General features: G+C 35.2%; 1 protein-coding gene across 2 annotated transcripts in view; it reads left to right on the top strand.

Moving 5' to 3' along the window:
* Positions 1-4798: 4798 nt before the first annotated feature.
* Wdfy2 (WD repeat and FYVE domain containing 2) overlaps positions 4799-23578 on the top strand; it is a 151888-nt gene continuing 133108 nt past the window's right edge. The window contains exon 1 of one of the 2 annotated variants that reach the window (XM_090410882.1): positions 4799-5265. In XM_090410882.1, coding sequence (XP_090267008.1) covers positions 5108-5265 — 158 coding nt within the window. In that variant the 5' untranslated portion in view covers positions 4799-5107. The remainder of the gene's footprint in view (positions 5266-23578) is intronic. The other variant, XM_090410883.1, reaches the window with a different exon arrangement.

The following is a 23578-nucleotide window of genomic DNA, read 5'->3' as shown; positions in this document are numbered from 1 at the left end:
CGAGTTAGTCGATCTCTGGCATGGGCAAGCAGATTTTTTTCCCCCAGAAACTGAGGTTTTTCGTCTGGCAAACTCTAGAAAATCCGCCGTCGACCCTACACTATTTCTAAACATTAAAAATATATTATGTTAGGGTCAGGGACCAGGAGATGGCAGCACTTATTGAGCCATCTCTTTGTTGTGTGCTGATTAAAATTAGTGATAGCCTTGGGCTGGCTTTCTTCAATCTTCACTTAGGCTACAAGTGGAGATTTAACTGCCCGTTTATTCTACAAAAAGTTAGATAGGGCTAAAACGGCCTCGCCTACTCCCTATATGGGAATGAAAGGCGTTAGCAGATTTTTTTTTTTTGGACGAGCTCCAGATGAAGAATATACTGTGGAGGGTATATAAAGAGAAAGATGACAAGCAAAATCATGAACAGTACGAGGTTCAGGCAAAAGACAAAATCAGATTATGAGAAGAATCTAGCCAAGCAGACCAAAAGAAATCCCAAAGAGTTCTTTTGTTATGTGGCAAGTAAGAAGTAGAATGATTGTTGACGATTAACCTTAATGAATGATGATGGTCACGAGGGGATAGAAGCGGATCAAATAGTTGCATTACCGAGTGATCGCTTTGCAAGGATATATCATCTTAGAGAGGTTACTTCTTTTAACATATGTGATAGACATTAATGCACGAACAGAGGTGGAAGAAATGGAGATTCTTAGGATATTGCAGAATCTGAATGGAAATACAGCTGTGATATTAGATGGCATATCAGCTAGGGTTTTGCGAGAATGTGCAATGGAACTTGCACATTCTCGCAAAAAAAATGAGTTAAATTAGAGGTGCTATAGGTATTGTGTGAATAATGGATATCCTTACAAATAATAAATAAAATAATAAGCTAACGTCTTTTATTTCCTTATAGGGAGTAGACGAGGGCTTTTAATCCTGTCTAGCTTTTGCCACACCCATGCACGCGCGCGCGCGCGTGTGTGTGTGTGTGTATATGGTGGAGTGGTCCGAATATACTGAATAAGGACTCGTGGACCAACAGGGCCATAAGGGGTAATCATCTTGATTGTAAGGGAAGTGGCACTCCCATGAGCCCCTAGCTGGATCTATCCTCTCCTCCTACTTTGAGGAAGAACCACTTACTTTCATCTTTCCTATAAGGCCTTATCAGCCAACTCTTCTTATTTTATGATCCTTATGCTATTAGAGTACTCGAGGGCCATGGGGTCTTTTCATTTCTGGCCTTACAACTATGCCCTCTCTATAAACCTTACTATAATTCTTCTAAAATCTACCCTATCCCCTTCAATATACCCTATTCCTCCTATGGGTTTAAATTCGGAAGAAGGCTAGTTCAGAAGCCTTAAGGTAGCAGCCCTACCACTGAACTATTCCATCGTCAGGCTAGTCCCCTGACATGTAGAACATAATCCTACTTGTAAGCTGACAGAAAAAGATAATCGGATTGAATCTATTGGAAACGACCCTGGAATGGAAAAGGTAAAACAAAAATGGAAACGACAAAATATAATACACATAGCAAACTGGAATGTAAGAGGAATAGGATATAAAGAAATAGAATTAGACCAGTTATTTTATTTAACAGATTACTGCTATTTTAAAGAAACTTTAAAACAGCAGTAATCACTGAAACAAAAAAGAAAGTTAAAGGAACTATGAGAACCGAAAATTTTAATGTGATATACAGTGGAGTCGACAGAGACCAAAGTGCACAAGCAGGAGTCATGATTTGGATTCATAACTCCCTTTCAAAACAGTTAAAACATTATAAATTATGGAATGAAAGAATAATTGAAGCTAGAATAAATATAGATAGAGACTATTTAACAATAATTGGTTTATATGCCCCAGAAGAAGGAAGAGAACAGGATAATACTGATTTTTATAATCAGCTACAAAACATATATAATAAAATAAATAAAAATGATTACGTAATTTTAGCAGGAGACTTAAATGCAAGAATTGGAAACAAGAAAATTAATAATAACATAGGAATACATGGAGAACATACTCTAAACAGGAATGGTAAAAAATTGATTGACTTTGTAGTTTATAATAACCTAAAAATAATGAATTCTTTCTATAAACATAAAGACATACATAAATATACTTGGGCTGCAAGAGGATGGAAATCAATATTAGATTATTTTATCTTAAATGAAAAGACATCAAAGCTTTCGTTAGATGTTAGAGTTCACAGAGGATATGAAATAACCAATCACCACTTCCTTGTTAAAATAAAATTAAGATTATCACCTAAATGGCTACTAGTAACAAGAACAGAAAGAAAAATTGAAACATTTGTTTTATAAAACTAGACTATATGAACAAAGAATTAACCAATATCTAGATAAAATAAAACAAAATGAAGAAATAGAAATAGAATGGCTTAATATAAAAACGATACTAAATACGCAGCAAATGAACGTTTAGGAAAGACCAAAAAATTCAATAAAAGAAAAAACTGAAGATCTGGGAATGATACAATCAAAGAGAAAAAAGAAGCCTATCACAAATGGTTAAGCAGCAAAAGATTAGAAGATGAAATAGAATATAAAAGAATAAGAGCCATAGCTAAAAGGGAAGTCAGAAAAAGACATAGAGAATCGTGGAATAAATTTGTTTCTAATTTAGAACATCATTTATATAAAATAAGACCCAATGTATATAAGATTTTGAAACACTTAAATGCAGATATCAAAGAAAACATAAAATTAAACACTGAATTGAAATTAGAAGAATTTCTAAATTACTACACAGAACTGTGGACAGACTAATATTTTAAAAGAGACAAATGGCAAACAATTAACATAAATGAAAAGGAAATAACTAAAGAAGAATTAGAAATTAGCCTGAAAAAAACAAGAAACAGAAAATCACCTGGAGAAGATAAGCTAGGTTCAGAACTATATAAATATGCAGGAACAAGATTCAAAGAAAGACTTATTATTTTTAAATAAAATTTACTCAACTGGTATCCCCCCAATAGAATGGAAAAAGCAATTGTGATTCCTATCTTTAAAAAAGGTAATAGAGAAAACCCTAAAAACTATAGAGGTATCAGTATACTAAATGCCTGTTACAAAATATATAGCAGAATCTTAAATAGCAAACTAATGAAATATTCCGAAAACTTTATTTTAGAAGTACAGAATGGATTTAGAAAAGGACGATCATGTATAGACCCGGCCTTTTGCCTAAAATTACTAATAGAGAAAAGGTGCGGCCTAGCGCAGAGGATTCCACTGAGGTACACAGGTCGACTGTATACTACTACTATACTACTACTATATAATAATAATAAAGTATATTTTTTAACTTTTATATTTGATAAGTACTTTCCATCTGAAAGTGGGTGAGTCATTTTTATACAAAAATGCTTTACCCATGCCTGTAAACTAGCATTCTTAACCTGATAAAAGGAAAATATGCCATTATAACATTCATTTAAAGACAGTTAATTTTACATGCTATTAACTCAATGTAACCCTAAACAATAACAGAAATCAGTCCACAAGCGAATTATCGACATTCACCGACTTTTCTTATATAGAAATCCATCCATCCATCCATCTTTGTAAAACCAGCTATACTTACACTTTTAATAATGGCAATGCAGTTTGACATTGCCTATTTTCAATATTACTAAATTTTACTTTAAATCTCTCTAGCTTCTAATTCATCATAGCATGATATACTTTTCCAAAGCTTTTTTTTATAAGGCGTTGATACATCCGTATTTGGATTATTGTGTTCAGGTCTGGTTGCAGGGGTTCCTTGGAGATGAGATAGAAAAGATTAAGAGACGAGTGACCGAATTGGTGAGTAGTATAAGGAATGCTCCTTACACTACTCTCCTTACATTCATAGATTGGGAGTTTGCGGATTACAGAAGTTGGTCGATAGGCAAAGAAGAGGAGATATGATAGAAACATTTAATTTACTATAAGTTTTTTATAAGATTGATGCAGGGGATAGTGGTGGAAGAACAATAGGTCATCCCTGGAAATTAAGAGTTAACAATGGTGTGAGGACTAGATTTTTCGTTTGGAGAGTGGTGAATGAATGGAATACTTCACTCAGTATAACGAACACTCAGTTGTGAGTGTTTCGTCTGTGAATGAATTCAAGAAGAGGTGTGATAGATATTGCTTGAATAGTTTGTCTCTCACGATGATTCTACTGACTCCATGGTATAATACATGTATAATAATAATAATAATAATAATAATAATAATAATAATAATAATAATAATAATAATATAGTACCTTACATATTCGTCTTAATTTTGTGGTTTGTAAATTGGCCAAAAATTTTATTGGAAGAAAGTCCCTGCGTAGGCTAGTTGCAATCGTTAGCTTCAAAAATAGGCAGTATTATTAAACGTTACGCGCAAGTTTTATTTACTACAGCAAAGCATCACAAGTAGAAACTACAAGAAAATTAATGACTGAATTTAGTGTTTTGTGCTCTTGGTAGCAAAGACGCTATTATAAATCATATAGTAAATGATTATTAGGAGAATAAAGGCCATGTATATTCTTGAAATTGCCATTATTTTGCTGACGAATTCTGATATTTGCCATTATGCTCGGTTGCAGTTTCTGATCGAAAATATTATTCACAATTAAGAAGTGAATGAAATGTAGGTTTCTGAATTCAACTTTTCAACTGTGTAGTTGGGAGTGGTCACGTTTAACGCAGCCTCTTTCAAGACAGAACGGCCGCTTCATTGATTGGCGCTGTGTAAGGCAGACTCAGCATAATAAAATATGAGGCTTCGCAATCGGTTCCCATGTGAAACTATTTATTCCATGGCTGGGGCGTTGAGTGTAGAGAGTAAGGTGTAAAATTGATAAGTAAATTTAGAATGCCTGTGATTACCTTTCGCCCTGGTGATATCTTGTGTACCTTAGTCATGCAAAGTACAAAACACATAGCATTTGTATTAATATAGAAGATGGGAAAATGCTTAGTTGCATGAAATTATGAGAACAGATTAGGCTTAGTTAGTTTGACAATTTACTCTTACTCAACAAGTTTAGATTAACATCCTTGGAGGCGTGAAAAATTACACTTGAAATGGCAGCTGAAATAAAACCCGTCGCAGGATCTAGTGCCCAGTTTGTAAATTCGCGCAAACCCCAACTAATAAATAAATTAGAAGGACACCAAGATGTTGTAAATATGGCAGTCCTCATTCCTTTGGTGAATGGAGTAATTAGTATCAGTGATGACAGGTAAGTGTTTGTGAAATGGATAAGGTATTAATAATAAGGTGTGAATTCATCTGGATACCTGTAATCATCTAAGTGAGGTTATTTTCAGATAAGTGCTAAAAAAATTTGTTGGAAACTATTTTCAGAATATTCGGAAATTTATAACGTATGGAAATTCACAACCAATGCTAATTTAATTTTCACTTCCCAATTCTCAGATAGTCCACAGTGTCATATACTGTATATATACAAGCATTTTTTGTTTAACGTTACTATTAAAAATGAAAAAAAAAATTTAAAGAAAAATTGTACATTTGGAAAGATTGAGCTTACATATTTACCCAGCGTCTTTAACAGAGGATGATACAAATTAGAACAATTCCACGTAGCTTTAATTACAGATTTTAATTACACTGTGCTTGATTTCCTTGAATAATTGCTTGAGAAATACTTGGATTGTATATGTAGAAATTTTTTTACCTTAGGTATATATTTGTCAATGGATAATTAACAATATTACTAGCTTAAAATTTTCTGAAACAACAAATTTCTGTGCAAGTACAGTTGCAGGCATCATTTTCATTTTTTTTTTTTTCTGTACACATTTATAAATGTAATTTCTTTCCTTATACATACGTTTCTTTATCACCCAGGTAACCATAGCTGTGCACAAAAATCCTAATGTAGCCTGATTAATGCCTTATACAGTGGAATTATCATCTCTTTATCCATACTTATCAGTTCTCTGCATTATAGCAGAACATTTTCAGGGTAACCTGTATAATTTTTGCTGTGTGTCCTCTGAACTTTAGCCCTTTCCAAGTTCCTTAGATTCTTTGCCTCCTCCACCTCCTGGAGCAAGTTTCTGCAGTATAATAAACCTCATTCCATCTTCTCTGACCAAAATGCATGCCTTTACATAGCAACTTTGACATGGAATCCCATCTTCAGCCTTAAATGCCTATCTGTTCATAGCTTCTTGCAACTTCATCTCAGAACTCCCCAACATTGCTGTTCCTAATTCAGCATCATCAGCAAACAATTTAAATATCTTTCAGACCTTGAACTATATCATTGATATATAAATTATGCAACAGTGGTCCTAGAACCTTATGGAACCTTACTTGTCACTTTGCTTTTTCTGGACATTGCACTCCCATACACAATTTGCTAGCTCCTATCAGTCAACCATTTCTGTAACCAAGCCACTAATTGACTATCCATCCCTATCCTGCTCAATTTTTTCAACAGTAGTTTATCATGTGGTATTGTATCAAATACTTCAGCAAAATCCTGAAAAATCGCTATTAGACTTTCCTCTGTCCATTGCACTAGTTTCTGTATAAAATACAACTAAGTTACTGAAGGAAGACCTCCTGTTAACAAATCTATTCTGCTCTCTTAAAATATTTCTTTCTCATCAGTCTAGTATTCTATTTCTAACCAGCCTCTTTAGTATCTTTACCATTGTATCTGATATACACACTAGCCTATAGTTAGACACTGACTTGGATTCTCCATCATGCAGAGGCACTATTTTTCCTTCTTCTACTTTTATGGGACTATTTCTGTTATCATATTCCTGTTGTTGAACAACCAAGTCAAGGCCACTGTCAATTCTTAATATACTCATAATATGTGTGGTGATATCCCATCCAGTTTCACAGTCTTATTAACATCAGGGTTATTTAAAATTGTGTCTCCTGTCATTTTTTATTTAAAACTACTAATTTCCCTTACATGAACTACATTAACAAAATACTCATTAAACATTTCCACTGCATCTTCCACAGATGTGACCCATGTGCCATCTCCAGTAAATAAAGTTGGTCTTCCAAATTCACCCTTTCTTCTACTGACAGCATAACTGTAAAATTCATGGGTTTTGCTTTGCTGCTTCAGCCATTCTCCTTTCATAAGCCAATTTCTCATTTCTCATTACACTTGTCACCTTTCTAGGCTGTGTTTTATTTCTTTACTGCTGAGAGACGCCTTGTTCTTTATATTTCCTTCATAACATTTTCTTTCTCTGAAGCTCCTACATAATTTGATGATTCATCCATTTCACCCCTACTTTATTTATCTTCCTAATCTTAGGAATACAATCTGACATTGCCTTAAGTAACTGATTTTGGACCAATTCCCAGGCATTGCTGATTTCTTCCCCCTTGTTTGATCAAGCCATGGTTCATCACCAGTCTGCTTCCTTAATTTATCATAGTTCCCTGCTCTAATTCCACACATTTTTTGTTCTATGAAGCTTGTAGCTGCCTGTCCACTTCTCACATCACTCTCCTCAGTTGTTAGCATCATGGTAACATCTTCTGTTATCACTGTATAATAGATATTAGTAACTCCCTAACACTCTTATTACATGTGTTCCTTCAGCTACCTGCTGCATGAACTAGTTGTCCCTTAGTAGCTAAAGGAATTAAATCTCCTTACTCACACACTATTTTCTGTTTCCAGTCAATGCTTGCATAGTTAGTCACCCATCATCATCTTCCTGTCATTCATTAGTGTCATCTTTTTAAACATTTCAGAATCATCTACCTCTACATTTCCTTGCCTGTAGCAATACCACTAAATATCTAAAATTCATGCTCACTTTAGTCTCGCACTAGACCACCTCAAATCCATTATCACTATTGCTTTCTTTAAGTTCCACTCTTCTGAGATCGTCAGCAATATCCTACTGGAATTCTATAACCATCATATTCTGTTCTAGTGAGCATGTCATTCTTCATTAACTACATCTTATTGACACCAATTACTTGATACAGACTAACTGTATCAGGACCACAAACTCTGCACACTTATTTCTTAATACTCCTTAGTGATTATGAATGAGCATATTGGTTAGTCTCTAGTCCCCCCCCCCCCCTTTCTTTCTGACAGTTCCACATCACATCTTTTAAGTCTGATGTATTGCTTACATTAAAGCAATCCTGCATTCTTATCTTGCATTCCTTCATCATTTATCTCATACCAAACCTGATAATTTAAACTTGTCTCATCATCTAGTTTTTGTTTTCCTGACTGGCCATACACACACATTCTCCTTTTCTCATTAACCATCTATCCAATTTCAGACTAGTGCTCTCACTTAAATGAAGCAAAAAAGCTCTCTATTACCTTCAAATTTATCTCATTCATCCACACATGTACTAAAGGTCTCTCTTCCTGCACATTCCAGCAACCATGTCATTCATAATCTTTGCTCTTCTCCCCAGCTCCTTAAAATCACTGTTGCAACACAATTTTCTTACTCTGCTGCTTCACTGTCTGGTAAAAAATGAGTCTTCTGCTATCTCATTTGCACTTTCTCATAAAATCATGTTTCTACCAGCATAGTCAACTCTTCTACACTTCCTCATAACATTTCATGACACAGCCTCTTCCTATTGTTGCACCTCTCATACATACAGGCAGACTCAAACTTGTATAAATTTGGACTTAATGCAAATTCTGAAATGGAAATTTTACTAGCCTCATATACATTCCTTGCCTGCCACCTAACAGTGTGTGCTTATGCCTTCCTTACTATTGAATGATGTATTTGTATTCATAATTTTTAGTATATTTGTGTGCACTAGCAGGGGGGGGTAGATATGATCATGTCTGGAAAAAGTGAACGCATGGTTAAATACGTCAAAATTGATTTCATAATATAAATTATAAAGAAAAAAATAATCCAGTACTTTTATGATAATTATCTTTTAAAAATTCTGTACTGAATACATGATGTATTCTGCCACATATTTAGAAGTATTTGAAGTTGATTTTTGTGTCGCAGCAAGTGTTAAAAACATCTTTGCCCTTACTATGTGGCATACAACACTCTTGACACAGAGGCAGCCTGCCTCATGGCGCCGCTTAATTAAGGGTGCTCGTTCAGCCATGGTAGGTGCCGTATTAGGAGGACATATTCTAGAACATCTGATGTGGATGCAATAGATTTATTTGAAGAATTAAAAATTCTCTCAAAAATAATACAAGAGAAAAGTGGTCCTTATTAAATTTTATTTTACATGTGTGTGTGTGTGTATATACAACCAAAATCTTGTGGAAATTTATCCCAACATAACCACCGCCCTAAGGATATTGTGAACAATTCCTGTTAGCATAGCAACTGCAGAAAGATGTTTTTCCAAACTTAAACTGATTAAAAATTATTTGCAAACAGCAATGACCCAAGAAAGATTGGTTGGTCTAGCAACTATATCGATAGAAGCAGACATAGCTTATAATTTAAATTTAGAAGAGCTTATAAACAGTTTTATTGTGCAATATCCCCATAGAGCTAACATTTAATTAATATTATTATGCAATTGTTTCGCGTTAATGTTTCTTTTGTAGTGAAAACAAAACGGCAATTGGAGATTTTCTTATATTGTTGTCTTATAATTCATCAGGGCGATATTTGTTTGCCTCAGGGCATGAGCTAATCTGACGACTGCCCTGCTTACGATGTCTGTCTAGTGAGGTTACTGCTTTTACCTATGGGATTACTATGTGGTTATCTATGCAACAGACATAGTAACTGCATAGTAACAACATAGGTTAAGGCAGTAACCTCACTAGACAGACATCATAAGCAGGATAGTTGCCAGATTTGCTCGTGCCCTGAGGCAAACAATTAAATATCACCCCTGATGGATTATAAGACAAAAATATAAGAAAATATCCAATTGTTGTTTTGTTTTTATTACAATATATACATTCTTATGTATATTCTTATATAAATTCTTATGATGTCCATCTTATGGATGTCATAAGAATTCTGTAACATAACATTTCATGTCAAATTTTTAAATAACATCAGAAATTTATCATGAAAATCAACAGTAAAAAAAGCAATTAAAGGATGGATCTTAATGCCCTACATGGTCTTAAAAGTTCAAAGAGAAATAAATGATGCTTTTAGTCTGTTATCAAAAGTTTTATCAAGAAAGAAGCACTGTTTAGTTATCTCTTGATAATTTCATATGAAAGTTGAAGCCAGAAGAACTCTTTTTTTTTCTTTCTATTTTCTCGAACTATTTACACTGTATTTTTTATTTTACATTTCAACATGTACTTCTTAATGCAATTTACACCATACTATATAATCGGGGCTCAACAAATTATGCAAAATCCTATTCACTGCAGAAAAAAAAATTATATCCCCAATCTCCCCCTTCCCCAATTTTTTTAAATGACATATCCCATTAAGTAGGTAATTCACTATGAGTAGATTTACATGAATAAAACCAGTTTTTAACTCATAGAAGAGATTTTTTTTTATTAATACTAGATATATTTCGTTGATATGTTTCACTATCTGTATGGCTGTCAGCATCTTCAGGAGGGTGTACATAAGTAAAAATCAACAACAAACTGTTTCCCAACAGCCACTATTTCTATAAATTGAAAAGACTAGAATAATAGTTTAATCATATATATATCATTAGGCATGTTACATGCAGTCTGTACATTGTCATCTAAACTCTGTATGTGATTTGCTGTATGGAAGAGGTCTTTAATGTTACACGTATTAATTAATGATTTCCAAATGTAAAGAAGAATCATTCCTTGATTTTGTTTAGTGTTGCTTTTGCACTAATGATCAAAAGACTTGAATAATCTGTAGAAGCAATTGTATTCTACGTAAGGCATGGAGGATGCTTGAGATTTACTATATGATGTTATTTAAACATGCTCTGTGAGTCTACTTTTTTCTTCCCTTTTTGTTTTCAAAATAACTTATGTTGCAGATTTTGAAAAGAATATGGAATCTTCTATATGTTAGGATGTTTATAAAATGTTGTTGTATTATTATGTTAAATACTGTTAAAGTATTGGAAAATTTGGTTAAAGGTAAACTCAAGCAGTGGGTGGAACAGGAATGTGATAATCTACAGTGGGCAGCATGGCTTTGTAATGGATAAGTCCTGTCTTAGTAATTTACTCACATTTTATAATAAATTGACAGCAGACTTGGATAAAGGAAATGGCTATGCCATGATACTACTGGACTTTGCAGAGGCATTTGACAGAATACCACACTGGAAAACTGTTGCAAAAGTTGGAGTAAATGGGAATGGATAGAAAGCTAGTAGCATTCTAGGAGCGTTCTGTACTAGTGCCACTACTCTTTAATTTGTATATCAATGATATAGGGAAAGATTTAAGGGGGAAGCAGGAATATTAAGTTATTTGCTGATGATGCAAACTTGGGGAGACCAATAGTTGATAAAGCAGATATCCTGCAGAATGATTTAAATAAACTGGCATTGTGTGCAAAGGATAATGATTGTCAATTTTTGGGTTGAAAAAAGTTATGTGTGGTGTCATATCAATGAAACTGGATTGCAGGAAATTGATGAGGCTAGGGACTTAGGGATAATGGTGGACAGAGTTGCAGTTCAGAATGCATATTGCAAAAAGTGGGGAAGTTATTATCCCTCTTTATGAGGATAATAACTTCCCCACTTTTTGCAGTATGCATTTTGAACTGCAACTCTGTCCATTATCCCTAAGTCCCTAGCCTCATCAATTTCCTGCAATCCAGTTTCATCGATATGACACTGCCCGTAACTTTTTTCAACCCAAAAATTGACAATCATTATCCTTTGCACACAATGCCAGTTTATAAGGCTATGATTCAGCTGCATCTTGACTACTGTGCACAGATTTCATCATCTGAGTTTCTTGGGGAATCAGGAGGTTGTAGAGAGGATTCAGAGATGAGTGACACTAGGCTTAGGGATAATGGTGGACAGAGTTGCAGTTCAGAATGCATATTGCAAAAAGTGGGGATAGGTTGAAGTTGTGTGGGTTACAAAGTTTGGTTGATAGGCAGAAAAAAGGGGAGATTGATAGAAATTTATAAGATATTAAACAGGTTTTATAAAATTGATGCAAAGGAAATTGTTCAGTATGTGACAAATACAGAACTAGAAGTCATTCATGGTTAGTAAGGGTGTGCAGACTAGATTTTTTTGTGTGAATGAGTAGAATGGATTATCAGAATTAGTTGTTTCCTGACATTGAATAAGTTTAAGGAGAGGTATGATAGGTTTTGTGTATAAAATATTTAGTTTTGGTCTCCCACGACAAGTCTCAAGGCTCCATGGAGATACTGTATAATAATATTAATAATAATTATACTTATTATTGTTATCATAATTAATAATAATAATAACATCTCCAGGGGAGTCCAAAGACTCATTGAGGAAGGACACCTATTTTCACAGACAATCGCAAACATCCATGCCCACGGCAGGATTCGAACCCACAGCCTTTTTGGCTGTAGAGCAGATACGCTAACCACTCAGCCAAGAACTTTATTAGGGAACGTAGGAAGCTTCATAAGGTGTTAATTGGTTTGAAGGCTGTTCTGATGTTGATTTTTTTGTGATTATTACAGGATGGATAATCATAAAATAAAAGTTTTTTTGAGTATCATTTTGGAGGTACTGATTAAATTGGATCTGAAGTTCTTTTCTCTTCTTGAAATGAAATTGAAGGTTGACTTAACATAAGGAATCATTATATAGGCTGTATTGGAAATTGATTGACATGCTGACCTATTCAGGAATGTTGTTTCAGCCTGTGAAATAAGGTTTCACAATTGAACAGAATAACATAAGCAAAAGAGTGAGTAATATCATCATCATCATATATTTCAGCTATTTAAATTCACAGTACAGGCAGGTTATTTTACATAGAAAGGGAAAAATATACAAACAATTAGATGGGACAGCTATGGGATCCCCCCCCCCCAAGCCAACTTCTACATAGAACATCTGGAAAAGCTAGTTATCAACACAGCCACTCTCAAACCTAGTCTCTGGCTATGCTATGTTGATGATGTGTTTGCTATTTGGCCACATGGCCCAGACACATTGAATACATTTTTAGTGCATCTAAATAGCCAGCACCTTAAAATCTACTTTACAACGGAACCAGAAGCCAATGACTGCCTGCCCTTCCTGGACACACTGATCACACGTCTTCCAGAAGGTTCCTCATCATTTTCGGTTTATAGAAAACCCACACATACAGGGAGATATTTACACAAACAATCACACCATCACCTTTCTCTACAGCATGGTATCTTTAAAACACTAACCCCATAGAGCTAGAGCAATCTGTTCCAATGACATTGCTCTCACTGCTGAACTTTCTCACTTGCGCCACACCTTTCTAACCAATGGCTATAACCCCCATAAGATAGACAAAATACTAAATGCTACCCAGAAATCTCCTCCACTATCTACCACAGAAGGCTGCAATACAACTATCACCATTCCATACATTAAAGGCACATCTGAAAAGATATGTAGGGGTGCTTAACACCCACTGCGCACCGTATTTAAACCTTATATGAAATTGGCAACTCTCATCCGTTCACCGAAGGACAGATTCACTCTTTTATCACATGCAGGAGTCTATGAAGTGCCCTGTTCTTGTCATCAAGCCTACTTGGACAGACAGGCAGAACTATGGACATCTGCCTCAGTGAACACAAAAAAATATATCCAGCACTTCCGCTATGGCAAGTCGGGTCTGGCAGATCATGCTTTGGATACACCGGCACACAGGATCAATTGGAAAAAAAAACAAACAAAAGTACTGCACAGAAGCTTCTACAAGTCAGAGAGGTTGTTCCTGGAATCAACAGAAGCCTTAAAACATACTCCAAACCTTAACAAGTATGGCTGTATAAATCTACCAAAGATTTGGGAGATTGTCATCCTAAGACCAAATTAATATTTATTTTAATTTTATTTATTTTTTTTTCAAAACTTTGGACTACTGTTTTTTTTAAACTTAGATGTTGCCATATTAGGACTTTAGTCTTGTGTTGCACATTGCAATTACTTATACTAGCCCCACAGTTACACCGAATTGTGGTTGTCTTGCACTTGTAACAAACTTTGTTTGTGTGCTATGAAGATGCTGGATATAATTCCAGCGAAATATTAGCTTTTAAGTTAATAAATAGTTATTTTCATATCAATCTGTGTTCGTTTCACTACTGTTTAAATTAAATTCAACAAATATCATCATTATCAACAAATTCCTGATATATACTCTCAAGGGTGTACAGGATATGATAGTATAGTATTACATGAAAAAACTACATCGTTACTAACTTCCTATTTACAATTTTCCTCCAAATCAGTCTGTTACCTGTCAAGACTCCAACATTATCAAATCTTATATATTTGTATCTTCTAAGGCACGTTTTATTGTATCAATCCACCTATATCTTGGTCTTTCTCTGGGTCTTTTTCCTGAAAACCTGGCAGAGAACACTTGTTTTGCTTGTCTCTCATTTCTTATTCGGTTTAAGTGGCCATACCATCTGAGATTAGCTCTGCTAATGCATAACTGGATGCTGACAATGTCAAGTTATTTCCTAATATCCTTGTTTTTAATGATATTGCCATTGATGCCATCTGTTCATGCCACTAATCTTTCTCAGGACTCTCATATCTGCAGTCTCTAGTCTTTGGTCAAGTGTTTTACTTCTGACCCACCTCTCAGATCCATAAGATAAAATTGGCTTGAATACTGTCTTGTATACAGTTAATTTAATGTTTTGGCCAATTTCTCTCTTATTCAAATTAAATTTATTCAGTTGACTGTCTACCATACCAGTTTTGTTGATTTCGTTGTCTATTTCCATATTTAATTTACCATCTTCACTAAAATCATGCCTAAGTAGCTGAAATGTTTTACTTGTTCTAGTAGCAGATTTATTTAGAAGTATAACATCATCTGCATAAAACAAAGAGCTGACATTAACATCTCCAATTCTGATATCATGTTTAATACCACTTTCCTTCATAATGTGATCCATATAGGTAATGAATAACGGAGGGGATAATGTACATCCTTGTCTGACACTAAATTTGACATTAAACCACCTTCAATTCTAACTGCTGACTTGCAACTCAAATAAAGACTAAATATTGCTTGATATAATGCCTCATTGATACCTCTGTGAGCTGCTCAACTTTTATTCTCTTCAAAACTTTCTTACATGTTATTCTTTTCAATATGAATTCAATTTTAGCCTGCTCAGGACTAAATGGTGATCACTTCCAATTTCAAATCCTCTGTATACTCTGGTGTCCTGCACCAGGGAGAAAACATCACTATTAACAATAACATAGTCAATGAGACTTTTCTTATTCCTTGCATCTTCTGTCCATGTGAATTTGTGCACATTTTTATGTTGGAACATTGTGTTAGTAATAACCAGTCCATGTCCTGAGCAGAAATCCAACAGGTATTTGCCATTATTATTAGCTTTGCTCTTTTGTGTAGCAAAGTGTTTTGAATAGCTTCTCTTGGCACCTTGTCATACTAGATCTACAAAACTTAAATACAGATCTTTGTTATATTCCCATGATTTCTCAACTATCTATCGTGAAGTGAAAATCTGATCCTGACAACTTCTACTTGGCCTGAATCCAGTATGTTCTTCACCAAGCTTGTCTTCCACAATCCTTCTCAACTGTTTCTCAAGTATACGTGTATATGTCTTACCAGGAACACTCAATAGAGAAATACCTCTGTAATATTCTCATTCAGTTTTATTTCCATTATATATGGGTACTATCAGAGCTCTGCTCCAATCATCTGGAATTCGTCCCTCTGTCCAAGCCTTCTGAACTATGCGGTGCAGTCATTGCAAGACTTTTATACCTCCATACTTGAGCATTACTGGTCGAATATCATCTACTCCTGCCACATTTCAGGCTTTTCATGGCTTTTTCTACTTCAAGTAGGGATATATATTCCTATTTGCATGGCTGTCAGTGTTTTTTACCGCTGTGCTGTCATCACTGCTTGTGTCATTTAGCAATTTTTCAAAGCAATTACTCCATACTTCAAGGATATCTTTTTCTCCTGTTTTCATGTCACCTTTATCATCTCTAATTTGTTTTACAGCACACTCTTTCCTGTATTTCTGAGCTTCTTCAACAACCTCCAGAATCTTGCCACTTTCTTGATATTTATTTTCTATGTTCTTACCAAAGTCCTCCCATGACTTTTGTTTAGCTAGTTTTACACAGTGTTTAGCTTTCTTACATTTTTCTCTGTATTCTCTAAGAGCACAAGCTGACTTATTTGCCATGAACTTTTGACATGCTTTCTTCTTTTCCTTCATTGCCTCTTTAACTTCCTGTGTCCACCATGGAGTTCTGATTTTTCTATCCTTACAGACAACCTCACCACATGTCTCTCTGGCTGAATCAATCAGGGTTTTTTTTCAAGGCTTGCCACTGAATTAGTCAATGAGACTTTTCTTATTCCTTGCATCTTCTGTCCATGTGAATTTTATGTTGGAACATTGTGTTAGTAATAACTAGTCCATGTCCTGAGCAGAAATCCAACAGGTATTTTCCATTATTATTAGCTTTGCTCTTTTCTCCAAATTTTCCCAATATATTTTTGTATGTCTAACAATCATTTCCTACTCTGCTATTTAAATCCACAACAAGGACCAACTTTTTCTTTTTCATTGTGTCAATTGCTTTCTCTAAAGGCTCAAAAAATTCCTCCACTTCTACCTTAGTAGAACTTTTTGTGGGACCATAGTCACAAATAAGTCTCATTGTCCTGTTCTCCATTCTCATATTTGCAGTCAAATGACGTTACAACATGACAGAGTGGGTAATATATATGTTATTATTATTGCACAGGCATGGAGTCCTAAGATTCATCGTGAGAGACCCAAACTGTTTCCCTATCAAACTATCATACCTCTTCTTAAAACCATTAACAGACAAGGCACTCGCAACTGACTCAGACAACCAATTCCATTCATTCACCACTCTCCAAGTGAAAAGTCTCGTCTTCCATGCTCTTACCCAATTCCAGGGATGACCTCTTGACCTGTTATTCTGCCCTCTCTAGCCAAGTGTTGAAACATTTCTCCTACTCCTGCATCAATTCTATTAAGTAACTTAAATGTTTCCATCATCATCCCCCCCCCCCCTTTTTTTTTTTTTTTTTTTCACCCATCAACCAAATTTTGCAATCACAAACCCTCAATCTAACCTTATAGTAGCATTCTACAGATCACTCACAATCTTGTTTAACCGTCTCTGGATCCTATCGACTACTTCTTTATCCTCAAGAAACCCAGGTGACCAGACCTGAGCACAGTAATCCAGATGTGGTTATTATGTGTTGATATTTAAAAGCCATATTGCTTCCTGAAAGAAAAAATAAGAATGTAACAAAGACAGTAGTAAAACAGAAAAGTAATAGAGATGGTAGTTCTAGTTGGAATTAATGATTAAATAGTGAGAAATATAGTATAAGAGAAGATATGAAAGGCATGATGGAAGAAGCGAGAAAGAATGGTGTGAATGTAAAACTGGTTAGTTTATTATCAAGATATGATGGTAATGAGTTAAGGAGTGTAATGATAACAAATGATTCAATTCACAGGCTATGTAGAAAAAAATGGGTCTGTAAGTTTTCGGATGTGTGTAGTGACTTTGATGGTAGAAAAGATTTGTATAAGAGGGATGGGCTGCACTGAATAGATTTGGCATGAGGTGTCTAGAGAAATTATTTATGGAATGAGACCTAATGCAGAGAGTCAGGGAATCTTGATCATCTTGGGAGGAACAATGAGGATATGCATGTTAGTTCAGCTAGAATGTGTAGACATGATAGTAATATGAATGTCACTGAGCACTGTTTTGAATCTGTGGAATCGATGGACTACACTTCGGGTTCAGGCATTTTGAGTGTGCAAGGAAAAGGAAAAGTTGCCCATCTTAGCGCCAAGCAGACTATAGATTTAATGTAAGAAAAAGCAAGGAATAAGTTATGTCTATATATAAAATATTAGGAACAGAGTGGTTGAGTTTGTTGCTCTGTTGAATACATTGTGGCCTAAAATTGTTGGCGTTTGTGCAACCTTTCAGTAAATAGAATCGAGAGCAAAAGATATAGTATTTTTAAGAATAACAGAAGAGATAGTAGAGGAGGGGGAGCACTACTAATGATATCAGATGACTTGAGTCTAGTTAGGATAGAAACACATGAAAGCAATAATGGCAATAATGCCTGTGTAGCACAGAGTTCAAGGCTATTTGATGGTGTGGAGACTAACAAGTTGGAATACACATTGGGATGTTGCTACAGACCTGGTGGTTCATTTGCTGGAGATGAAGAAAGGCTTCACCAAATTATCCTTATGAGTGCTAAACAAGTAATAATTATGGGTGATTTAAATTATCTGAATATTGATTGGTTAGTAGAGAAAACTCATTATTAATTATTATTATCATTAAGAAGAGAGACCTCCAGGGAGTCAGAGACTCATTGAGGGAGGCCACATACTACACACACCAGCTATCATACTTATTCTTGAATTCATTCACACTGCTTGCACTCACAACATCCAATGGCAATCCATTCCAATCATGCACCACCCTCTGAGAGAAAAATCTAGCTCTTGCACCCTTCTTGGCAGCCTTCATTCTCAGCTTCCAAGGATGCCCTCTTGTCCTTTTCCCACCCTCCATTAATTAAAAAATTCCATCAATTGAAATCCTGTATGACCCTTTCAGAAGTTTGTAAGTCTCAATCATATCACCCTCTTTCTCCTGTTTGCTAGTGTCTACAGTCTACAAATTCTCAATCTGTCTTCATAATCAGTATTCCACAATCCCGATATCATTTTTAACTCTCCTTTGTGCTCTCTCCAATATATCAGAATCACAACAGAAACCAGGAGACCAGACCTGCGTACAATAGTCCAAGTGAGGTCTTATCAAGGCCTTGTAAAGAGGCAAAATAACATCCTTATCTTTACATGTGAACGTTCGTTTCACATTTAAAGTTTCATAACAAACTCATAACAAAGGAAAATTTATTGAGCTGTTATGTGAACAACATTCTCAAGCAGCATGTGCGAAAAGCAGCTTGAGGACAAAGACTGTTAGATTTGATCATAGCAATAGATGGTGTCTCTGTTAAGTAATGTCTGTTTTTTGTCACCAGTTGGGATCAATGACCATGTGGTACTGACTCGGGAAGTAGCCAACTATATGGATGTTCCAATCAAGACAGGTTATATGTTGATCTACAAATCTGGAAATTATGACAAACTTGTGAGAATATTATCTTTGATTCCATGGTATCATTTATTGAATAGGAAGGATATTAGCAGTTCATGGGAAGCTTTGAAAAGATGCTTAAATGATGTGGTATCTGAACGTGTCTCCCTAGAGTTCAAAGAGTGAAATGGATGTGCAATCTCATTAAACCAGAGATTGATAAGAAGATGATGTGGAAGGAATATTGTAAGAATAAGAGTGAGATGAGTTATGAAATATATAAAGCTCAGGCTAGAAAAGTTAAGAGTTTTGTATGAAAAGCTAAGTTAAGAGTACAAAAAGAAATAGACTGCACAAGCTTAAGAATTTTATTGTTATGCTGCAAGTAAAAGAAAAAAGTATTGCAGAAGAATAACTTTATTGAAGGCAGATGGTACTCTAGAAGTAGATCAAGTATTTCAAATGAGGCTCACTTAACCAATATCTACAACCTGGTGTATGTAATATAGTGCACAATGCTACTTCTACATTGGATGAAGATATAGAGGTGCTTGAGAAGGAGGCTCTAGAGCTGTTGCATAACTTGAATAAGAATTTGTCAGTTGGGACACATGGAATATCGTCATGTATACTAAAGTAATCTTGAGCTAAACTGGCTAGGCCCCCTGACACATTTGTATAATTTGAGTCTGAGCACAGGAAAGGTTCTTCAGGAAAGAAAAGAAACATGATAATCCCATTGCACAAAAGTGGTGCAAAGACTGATGTGTCTTAACTATTGACCTATAAATATCTCTGTAGGAATTGTAAAGGTGTTAGAGAAGTTGGTAAGACCTCACATACAGAAATGGATAAACAAATAAGATATATTTTGCAAGGAACACCATGGGTTTACTAAAAGGTTATGTCTAAGCAATTTGCTCATATTTTATAATGTTATGGCTTAGTTGTATAAAGGGAATGGATACACTCTGATACTGTTGGATTTTGCTAAGGCATTTGATAGGAAACCGCACAAAAGGCTGTTGCATAAACTAGAGAATATGGGATTGAAATATAAACTATTGGCTTGGATAAGTAGGTGGGTGATGAACAGGTATCCTTGGACCATTGTTTTTTAATCTATACATTAATGATATACATCAGTTGACAAGAGATCTTCGGTTGTTGCTGATGATGCAAATCAATCAGAGATGTTACTGATATGGAGCATTTACAGGGTGATTTTAATAGGCTGGAAGTGTGGGAAAATGATAATGACTGTTAGTAAGTGTAAAGTTTTGCACTTTGGTGTGGTGCGATATCCAACAGCATATTATATTGGTGGGAATATGCTTGGAGTAACTGAGAAGGCTAGAGATCCTAGAGTTATGGTGGATAGAGAGTTGATGTTCAGAGATCACATAACAAAACTTGCAAATACAAATTGTGATGTTATAATGAACACTGATATGTAAGGATATGGAGTCATCTGCATCTGAACTACTGTGTGCAGATTTGGTGTCCTAGGTTCCAAAGGGATAAAGAAGCTGTAGAAAGGCTGCAAAGATTACAAAGATGATATCAGGATTATGGAATGTAGATTATGAGGATAGATTTGGGAGTATGTGGACTACAGACACTAATAGATAGAATAAAAGAGAGGTGAAATGAGAGATGATATGATAGAAGTCGATAACCTTTTGAGAGGGCATTATAGAATGTTGGTTGATAAAATTTTTCATTATAGGAAGGTGAGGACAAGGGGCATCTGTGGAAGTTAAATTGCCGTGCAGTTTAGAAAGGGGTAGCAATTAGATGTTTTTCTCATAGAACCGTGAGTGACTGGGAACAGTTTGCACGTTGACGTTGGGAGTGAACGAGTTGAAGAGAAGATATGATAGCTGGAATGGGTGATGTATGGCCTCACCTTGATGAGTCAAAGCCCTGGAGGCCTAATGATAATACTAATATATTTCCACCTGAAAATTACCTGTCATCATCAGGCATTTAAATGCAAAGTAGAACAAGGTCAATAGATTATTTATGTTGCTCTGTGTATAACATCATGTGGTTTTTACTGTTATTCACATTCTACTTTGTATTCAACTGCCTGATGCTGTTGATAATGACCTGCACTTTCAGGTTGAAAAATATGGCTTTTAAATAGTCATCCCTTGACTTACGTCGGTGTTTAGGTGACCGACACCGACGTTTAGGACATAAGTCGATACATTAAATCAACAGAGTTATAGGGGTTAGGGACTTAACAATAATAGGTATACTGTCATTTTAATTTTTAAACCTTATTATAAAACTGTACTGTGCATTACTGCCACTATAAAACAGCAGAATAATCACCCAAATCTTCCTCCACAATCACATCTTCATTATCTTCCCTATGTGAAGGACCAGACTGTGGCTCTTCTGGTGTAACTTTTGTTTTTTTTTTGATGAAAATGTCTGATGTGCTTTGCTTATTCCTTTTCTTTTCATCATACATTTGTTTATAGCAAGCAAACGCATCATGTACTTTTCCTTTCTACTAATAAGTAGCATTCAACGTTGGGGTCCATGCCTTTATCATTTTGAGAACATCGCTAACTGCAGAGAACATTTCTAAAAACCCTTCACTGTAAATTGTTTAACCACCTCTCCTTGTTCCTCTTCCCTGTCTCGTTTTTCTGTTCTGCAACACGTTCCTCCAGTTTGAACAGTTCTTCATCAGTCAACTCTTCAGAAGCACTTCCTATGAGTTAAACTATGTCGTCATCATTCACTTCGAGATTCAGATTGTTTGCTAGGCCCACTATTTCTTCACTCAATCTACAAAGGTCTTCATTTTTTTCAAAACTTCCAAAATCATGGAAGTTTTGAAAAAAAAACCTTTTTAATGTCTTTTTTCATATGTCACTCATACATGGAGAAATCACATCATCCCAAACTACAGCAATATTTTTAATAGCATGATAAATATTGAATGCTTTTCAGAATTGCATGAAAGTCTGGTCATTTCTTTCATTAGCAGAAATGGCTTGTGAAAAAGTTCTCCACAGATAATAAACCTTAAACACTACTAGAATTCCCTGATCCATCAGTTGGATCAATGAAGTAGTGCTTGGAGGATGAAACATGACCTTGAACTTGAAGATCACCACTATAAGATGTATAAGGCAGATGACTTGGGGCATTATCTAGAATTAATAAAATTTTAAATTCTACATTTTCTTTCACACAATAACTTTCCATTTCACTTGCATTACAGTTGATTAAGGCATCTGCAAACAATTTTTGAGTCATCCATGACTTCTTATATCCTCTAATGAACTGGAAGAATATGCTTCCTAATGTTTTTGAAGGATTGTGGATTCCCACTGTGCCATATCACAAATGGTTTTGGTTTATATCCAGCCACATTACCCCATAACAGAATCGTAACATGGTTTTTTCAGAGCTTTGAAAGGCATAGATTTTAACTTTTTGTGGGTGAATTGTCTGCTCGGGCATTTTCTTCCTAAACAAGAGGTTTCAACCATATTAAATATTTGCTGTGGCAAATAATTTTCCTCCATAATAATTTTATCCCATTTCTCCACAAACTCCTTGGCAGCCTTCTCATTAGAACTTGTGGATTCACCATATATTTTTACATTATGCAGTGCAAAAGGCTGCTTGAATCTCATTAACCAACTGGAAGAAGCATCGAATTCATAGCCGTAATCGGGTCTTGCTTTCTCCTTCAACATGTTGAAGAGACTTAGTGCGGTTATGGTCATAGTACTAAGAGGTATGCGCTTTTGGTTCAGGTCCTCTATGCATGATGGAAGTAGCTTTTCCAATCACTGATTGTCGTTGCTTCATCACTATGATTGAACTTGCAACTTTGTTTCAAGATCAATTGCTCACCTCTTTTTCTGTGATTCTTCATTAGGTTTTTTTAATTGGCCGTGTTGGGGCCATGTTGCACAAAATATCATGAAATATTTAATGATAATTACACAAATAACCTATTTTTTAAACACCAAATCAACAGAGGAACTGTTGAAGCCGACTGCTGAGGGAGGTTGCCACTGCATTGTTGCTAAATAAAAACCTTTTTACTTTACGCTTGCTTGCATCTTGTTTGAAAGTATAGTCGAAAATGTTATTTATTCCATAATGGGATCACAGACGTATCTTCAAAAGCACGTAACTCAAACAGATGTAAGTCGAGGGATGACTGTATATTATTCGTACTCTTTTCTTTGTGTTATTGTGAAACTATTCAAGGGTCA

The sequence above is a fragment of the Typopeltis vanoorti genome, chromosome 21 (assembly GCF_054136105.1).
Source record: "Typopeltis vanoorti isolate ZY-2024b chromosome 21, IOZ_Tvanoo_1.0, whole genome shotgun sequence".
Taxonomy (NCBI): domain Eukaryota; kingdom Metazoa; phylum Arthropoda; class Arachnida; order Uropygi; family Thelyphonidae; genus Typopeltis; species Typopeltis vanoorti.
The sequence above is the reverse complement of the archived record's forward strand: the minus strand, read 5'-3'. Positions and strand labels throughout refer to the sequence as shown.